The sequence below is a fragment of the Chelmon rostratus genome, chromosome 15, assembly GCF_017976325.1.
Source record: "Chelmon rostratus isolate fCheRos1 chromosome 15, fCheRos1.pri, whole genome shotgun sequence".
NCBI lineage: Eukaryota > Metazoa > Chordata > Actinopteri > Chaetodontiformes > Chaetodontidae > Chelmon > Chelmon rostratus.
In genome coordinates, this window is record NC_055672.1 from 4,275,707 (window position 1) to 4,284,016 (window position 8,310).

Consider the following 8,310-nt stretch of genomic DNA (forward strand, 5'->3'; position numbering starts at 1 on the left):
TCTATGGAGCAGGTACTTGAGGAGACCTATTGGCAGGTGCTCTGGTCCAATCAGCGCTCTCACTGCGCAGCGTCAAGCCACATTGAAGGTTGGAGGCGCTTTTACTTGGTGCGCACTTGTGCACAGAAACCCTCTGAGCGCGCACAGACTCCATGGATCGGGGCAATTTGCAGCACTGTTGAGTTTTGTAGCAGCGTCTCCCCTGGACAAGCTTGTGAAAGCAACCCCCCTCCAACACCCCTTCATCTTTGGTCATGACGCATCTCTGAGAGGGGGGTTTATTTCTTTTCCAGCAAGAGGAAGGAAAGGCTGATCACTTTCTTTTGGTGTTGGTTTCTATTTCTACCAAGAGATGATGTTTTCGTCTGCAGGAAAGCGCTGCTTCACGATAGAGTCTCTGGTCGCAAAAGAGAACCCTCTAACCGCTGAGGATCCCATCCGTCCGACGGCTTTAAGTTACTCCAACCCGACGACAGATGCCTTAATGAACAGTTACCAGGCTCCGCCGACCAGGTCCCTCTATCAGACCCCGGACCTGGTGTTCCCAGAGACGGTGAGCCACCCATCCCTCACCGTGGCTCCTCACCAGCTCGGAGGCTCCCACCTACAGCATCCGCACTTCTTCGGGACGCAACACCGAGACCCGCTCAACTTCTACCCCTGGGTCCTACGGAACAGGTTTTTTGGACACCGATTTCAAGGTAAGCGAAGAGGTGGTGATGCTAAGTAGAGGCATAGGGCGCTGAAATATGATGCTGAAACAGATTTTTATTTCACTTAAACCTCATACTCCTACACTAACTATTTCGACGTGTGCAGTTATTTATGTCTGAATGACCAGACGACACAAAACGCTGTTCTGCACATGGATAAACAAGATTTAGGTGCATGGGTTTACTGCCTGACAAAATTTAGAAGGTGTTTACATAATTCAAAATAAACCTGATTCAGGGAGGCAATAAAAGCGTGCTTTTATGTCTGCTATTGAGAGGTCTCCACACATGACTTTTGGCTCGATATGATGTCAACACTGAGAATATTTCTTCGTTAAACAATAAATTGCAGCCACAGATAGCATAAACGACAAGGCCACCGAGTTTGCAGCAGGCTGCTCTCATATTTCCACTCTCATTCGCCCTGCAGCTATACTCTCACAAAGCCACAGCCAGGAGAAGATAAGCTCTGATGCTGATTTTATTCCATACAAGAAAACCCGCCTTAGGTCAGGCTACAGCGTTTTTCATTTCATTCGGAAAATCTCGCACAACAGTCAGGCTGCAGTGGCAAAATAGATCAAATCCAGGATAATAAATTTAGTATAATGGGAATGGAGAGGCAAATCAGAGGGAAATCCTGCCCAGGTATTAGCAGCAAAGGATTTGAACACAGCCTGCAGTCATTTATTTACCTCAGCGCGATTGTGCACGAACTGTTATCCAATAAATGCGCAACGACCTGTTATGGCACACTTATACTGTGAGATTAATTGAACTTTTATTATTACAGTATATTTTCCAATAAAGACAGAATGATGCCCATCATTTAAAATACAACAACCTATTTTCACACTGGCAGTTTGACGTATCCTATTAGGCTGATTTGTTAATATCCTATAGAGGAGGACAAAAACGAAGGAAAACGTTTGCATAATTATCTTAAAATAAAAATATAGAAAAAACGAACGCTCGAAATAACTTTGTTATATCATAAAATCACAATAGCTTTTTGGGATGTTTTACCACAAAATAAACGTCTCATCTTCTCAGAACATTTTCAGTTTCATTTCTGGCAATAAATTGGGAAGAATATCGGGGTGAAAATAAGATGTCAGTTAATTAATCACAATTAACTGGAAAAAAACTGAATAAGGCTGCTCACACACAATATCTAGAAAATTTATTTTTTTACTGTAAATCAAACTGGTAGAATATAATTGCTTATCCGACTATGTGTATATTATAGGTAATAAGTCAAATAAGTATGATGTCATTTTCCTTTTTATGTTAATATAATTGATTTAGTCTGAGTAAACTGTCAATTTAGACCATAATACTCATAACTACATAATGTTTGTCAGGCTTTTAAACTGCTTATGATGGAGATGTGGGGTTAAAGGCCTAATGTGCGTTAAAGAAGCCTATTAAAATACATGATTTTGCATGTCAGGTATTAAAAATGAGGAATTTGATAAAAAAAAATAGACAAACATTTATTTACCAGCAAATATTTAAATTTTGGTAAATGGTTTTATTACCACATTATTATTATTATTATTATTATTATTATTATAAATAATAATAATTATTATTAATTATCATTATCCTCAAATATCATCATAAGCAGTTTAAAAGCCTTACAAACATTATGTAGACCTAACTGTAACTGGTTATTTTTCTCCAAGTATTTTGGTATATTATTATTAATAATAATATTAGGCTGTTACCAAATACAATTACTAATACTAGGAATGACAATAATTCTAGGAATAATAATAATTTTATAAACAGGCCTAAATTCAAAATTTTGCTTGACCTTTGTTTCTCCTTACCATGACCACAACTCCAGCATCACTTTGCAGTAGAGGGCCCATTAACACTGTTCACACTTTTTCTGATTACGGAGCCATAATACAGGTTCAACACACTGACAGCACTGTCCACTTCAAATGAGGTGTTATGATAACCTTACCTTTGCCAGCCCCAACTGACGGCCCTTGCTGCTTCTTTAAATTGGGTGTCAGGTAATGATGTGTCCCAGGACAGCCTGCTCCTCCACGGTCCTTTTGCCAGAAAACCCAAACGCATCCGGACAGCCTTCTCTCCCTCTCAGCTCCTCCGCCTGGAAAGAGCCTTCGAGAAGAACCACTACGTCGTCGGAGCCGAGAGGAAGCAGCTGGCAAACAGCTTGAGTTTATCTGAAACGCAGGTAAGCTAATGTTATGCTAGCGAATGTTGGTTTGATGTTGACTGGGTTTGGATTCCTCTGTCAAACACGGCTAATTCACGCTTACTAATTGTTCAGGTTCACAGTTGAGCCTTGAATCGCTAAAATTGTCTATTTGTTGATAATTCTTCCTTCTAAATTTATTGTTTTTGATTAATGAGGGTAGCCTTTCTTAGCTAAGGCTATATTTCCGTTACATTATGAATGAACGGTTGGCGTTCTCTGCCTTCAAATATCGCGATAAGTCAAACAAAAAAAAACGTTGTTATTTGTGAAGTAACACCAAAACGGTGGGAATATTTCTACTATGAGAGTTGTAAGATAATTTTTTCTTCCTTTTCTCCAGTTAATGTAAACCACCTGGTTGAACTGAAAATTAGTTGGATGTTTTAAACATTAAATACTGAGTTCAACAAATGTTACAAATATAAATATATCCCAACTGAATCCTGAGCAGCTACATCCCCAAAGCTACCATCTAATCTACATGGAAATATCACTAAAAATGTAATTGTTAACATGAGGTTAAATCATAATGCTGTCATGTCAATAGTAACAATAATAATCATATCACTTCAATTTAAAGCAGCAAAATATTAAACTGGAAACAATTTAAGTCAGTAGTTTTAATATTTCTGGACATTTTGAACTGTTGTTAGTGCTGTTAATATTTGTAGCACCTGTCTTATATTCTTTATTTTGGTGTTACATAGACTACAGTGGTTTGAATTATAGGTTAGTTGTTATTTAGAAATAGGGAATCATCTTAATATGGGCTTTTATGTAGCATAATATGAGTGTACTATAATGTTAATGACAGAGGAAAATATAAATTAACAGTGTGAAATAGTTTGCTTTGGCTATAATGAGCACTTTGCATCATATCATATAACATTTGTTAGGCTCACAGTTTGCAACACAGTACCAAGAATTGCTAATATATACAGTTGTACTAAAGACAGAAATGAAAACTTATATTCGACACACATAAATGAGTGCAGTTCAGTTTTAATAATTCCCATCCCCCAGCCAGACATGGCTGCAGCTCTGCCATTTAAAGTGTGTCTTAAAGGTGTTCAATTCATGCGTGCTAGAGGATAAAGCAGTGTAAATATTATCGATGGTTAAGTTTAATGAGTCCACATTATCTGGGTGTCAATTAGGCCTAATAGGCAATAAAAGGAGAGGTTTCCTGAGTCAGCAGTATGGATAAATGTTGCTTGTAAGCTAAGGTTTTGTGTCAGTCAGTAGGTGTCCTGCAGTTAAGCACCAATTGCATTATGCTAATTATAATGCCAGTGAACTGAATATTAATTAACACACTCAAAGTTTATTTAGTCTTCGGTGAAATGTGTACTGTAAAAACATAAAAACAAAAACAGTGAGGTGCACAGAGCAGAGACAGAGTACCATATTATCCAACTGGATGATAACATTATTGATCTGATACAACTATCTGTTCTCTGCTTTTGGACAAGTAGACTGATCAAGTCACTGAGGTTAGAAAATGGACATTACTACTCAATATCACCCTCAGCAGGCGAATGAATGGTCAAACTGTGAGAAAACAAGTATGGATGCTGAAGTGAAATGCTGCATAAATACTGCTACACCTTTTCTGTGTCTGCTAAATTAGCCCACGACACTTCAGCAAGTTTCTAGTCATCATTTGAATTCAGTTAAAGTCTTCGTATCTGGCCCCACTTTAGACATCTTCCTCCAACTTTGGAAACTATTGTACAGTAAATTGTGACACTTTGAGAGTTTGGAGTTTCAGAGAAACTGTTTTTACTACATAGGATGAGCCTGAAGCCGAGGAAGAGTCAAGAAGACAGACAGGATTAAACTAATATGAGTGTGAGTGTTGCTATTTAAAAAATGTACCCCAGCCACATATAGGTTAGTCAGCCAAGCTCATATTCCAAGGTCATACATAGCAACATGAGTCGGCCAGGAAGCTGTTTAGCTTGTTGAACTTTTGCATGAATTAATGCCATGCTCAGCAATGAAGGCAAACAGTATATAGTTTTAGTTTTAAATCAGAATATTTTTAAGTAAACCTTAAAGCAGATGCTGAGGGGACATATGGTGCAGGGGCAGACAATTCAAAGGTGTAAACCACTGCTGGATCAGTTAGGAGGAGAAAAGCAGTCTTTTTGATTGATGGGTTGAGAGTGTCTGGGGTTTTAATTTGTTGCAGTTTATATGTAACTACACTGGTTTCCAGTTGGTGAATATATTCAAATACTGAGAGCAAATGAGAATTGTATACATTCTTTTTATTTTGGAAACAGATTAGAAACTGTGGTATGGAAGGCGAAAGTCATATTCCATGTTATTGTGATTTTGAGTGTTTTCCTCACCAGCAGAGGACATTTGAACTTCTCATTGGAAAATCACAGGTAGAGCTGAAACAATTAGCTGATTAACTGAGGTCAAATACCAGAAAATTGATAAGTCTTTTGATAATCAATAAATTATTTAAATCATTTTTTCAACAAAACATTTCTAACATTTTAATGTTTCGTCTTCTCAGATGTGAAGATTTGCTGCCTTTTTCTGCTATAATATAATATATTTTTCTGCTCTGAATATCTTTGGGTTTTGGACAGTTGAAGAAAACATTTGAAGACGTCACCATGGACTGAAATTGTGCATTTAAAAAAATATTCTTTCATTTTATAGCCCAAGCGATTCATCGATTATCTGGAAATACTCAGCAGACTAATAGACAATGAAAATAATGGTTTATTATCAAACACATTAATGGTGGCCTCATTACATTTAGTCAGCTAGCATGCACAACACCAGGGCCCTAAAACTAAAACACAATGTTTATGCTATTAGTTACATCTGTGGCCCACAAGTCAGTATTGCGTACTGATAATATTTAAATCAGTGAAACTATTTTGACCTCCTGAGCCTCACACTGCAGTCTGCTTACCAGTGTGCATCCTCATTGTTAAACTTGTGCACCTTTCTATCCAGGTGAAGGTGTGGTTCCAGAACAGGCGGACCAAGTACAAGCGACAGAAGCTGGAGGAGGAGGGACCGGAGAGCCAGCAGAAGAAGAAGGGAAACCACCACATCAACAGATGGCGCATCGCCACCAAGCAGGCCAGCTCCGAGGACATAGACGTGACCTCAGAGGACTAAAACTGCGGTCCAACCTCCGACAATGCTGCCCAAACCCTGCGTCCCCTTCTGACGCAACAGAGGACCAACACTATTTATTATGTAATATTATTAAGTATAATTAGACACATTAGAGGAAGACACAAGGACTAAATATGTGATCATTGCACATCTCTTCATCAAGGTGCTATACTGTCACACTGGAAAAAACTCCATCTTATTTAATGACATCCATCATGAATGTCTCTGGATGAGGAGAGATCCTTCAATCGTTTAATGATCTTTGGTGTGTGATGACCAAAGATGAAGAGGAACAACGTCAGCCTCTATCATAGCATTTTGGGTTTTTTTTAACTGTACATAGGCCACTCATAAAGGTTGTTTTTAAAATAGGCTATTTGTTTCATTAAAGCTGTTTTTACCACCTGCTTAGGTCATTAACACCTCATTGCTCACCCCACCCACTCCGCCACCTGTGAGCCATGTTAATTTAGATTTCTCCTCAGTCACCAGAACATGTTGTCGCACACTTTTAATCCACCCAGTGAGTCAGAGAACAGTGTGGTGACTGGCAAGAGGAACAAAGCAGGAAATGAACCATGTGTTGAAGAAGATCTTCATCTGTCCCTCCCTGCAAGATTTGATTTTCACTGGTGACTTGGGAGCCATTCCAGCGCTCTGTTATGCTTCCTACTGAAGATTCACCACAGAGAGGCGATTCACGACCAGCTGTGCATGACTCTGGGACAGATGAGAAGCTGCAGAGACCTCTGGTGTTAGGGGCGAGTTGTGCCACATAATGAAAGCAGGTTCACAGCTTTGTGTTTCGTCTGCCATGCCACATTTGTCAGTGTGGGGTGACGGATGACGTCTCCATTTGTCGAGCGTCTGCAGATTTCATTAAGCGCTGTGTGTAGTATGAAGCATATATAAGAACATACTTTTCAAGCAGAACATGTAATTACAAAAAGATGTTTTAGAAATAAAAACAGAAGCTATTTCTCTGAAGAGGAATGTAATGTTTTGTGTAATTCAGTTGCTTACTTTGGACACCATGTCACACAGGCTGGAGAGTCTGCAGGCTATCCTTAAAACCAGCCATTACAGCAGCAGATTTCACTCATTAGGTCCTCTTCTGCAGCTTAACATGCATGTGCAAATCAGTGTGAAACATGCTGTGTTTGACTGGAATGGAAACCTGCAGACACTCCATGGCACATGAAGTGGTGAACAGTCCAACCAAAGAAGGATTCTCCATTTTCAGGTTGTTTTAGGCTTCAAGCTAAACATATCCCTTCCCCCAAAAAGTAAAAATTTAAGGAGAGGTGGATGGATTTGAATGGTATTAATATATTTTATGACACCCCAGAAATTATCCAACAATCTCTTTGGAGGATCCTCTTAGGTTGGGAACCACTGATGGAGACTTTAGGTGACAGGAATGTTGCAGGACCGTTGCACAGGTGTCAGGTGTGTTACCTATCGGCTGGTATTTCCTCCAAATTCCAGCAGAAGGCGGACACAGAAATAATTCCCATCCAGAGGGTGCAACCTCTGGAAAAAAAGAGGGAAAGTAGTTACTATTGTGCGGTGGTCCTTTCACCAAACTGCCTCAGTAATCACCTGTCAAAAGAAACGGAAGGAATCTCCTCCTAATGACCCCGAGGCTTTAGAGAAGAGCCCTGACGTCTGACCCTGATGTCTTGTTTTGTAAGCTAAGAAACAGAAAGACAGCCAGGAACAGGGGGGGAGGCAGGAAAGTAAAATACACTGCAGTAGTTTTTACAAAGGTGCACAATACGTCAGACATCTGCAGTTGCAAAAGGGGCCACATGCCTTGTTTTGAGTTTCCAGGTTATCCTATACTCACTGCAGGTGCATATACATGTTTAAAGAAATTTAGCATTCCTTATTGTCCAAATAAACACCATCAAAGGTGTGTTTAAACGTGTACAGTAGCTCACTCTGACACTATAACCCGTCTGTGGTCGAGGCCAATCACATGGTGGTTAGATAAAAGGTCAGCACGAGTAACGAGAGCCGCACCTCTCATTTGTCTGTTAGGAAAACAATTAAGGGGAAAATCACGGCCGTCTCCCTAAACGCAGCGCCTCCTGTCGCCTGAGTCAGCAGAGAGGAGAGTTCAGGATCAGAGCAGGAATCCACCGTGAAAAACAAGAGTCTCTCCAGAGCAGAGCGCTGCCAGGTGGGGGAAGGAGCCACCAGATCCCT

General features: G+C 39.8%; 1 protein-coding gene across 1 annotated transcript; it reads left to right on the forward strand.

Annotated features, from left to right (window-relative positions):
* The first annotated feature begins 352 nt into the window (after positions 1-352).
* On the forward strand, positions 353-6,467 carry emx1 (empty spiracles homeobox 1). The gene is made up of 3 exons (XM_041953301.1): positions 353-701; positions 2,741-2,925; positions 5,932-6,467. Exons 1-3 carry the CDS (start codon positions 353-355, stop codon positions 6,097-6,099), a joined length of 702 nt encoding a protein of 233 aa, XP_041809235.1. The 3' UTR covers positions 6,100-6,467.
* The last annotated feature ends 1,843 nt before the right edge of the window (positions 6,468-8,310 follow it).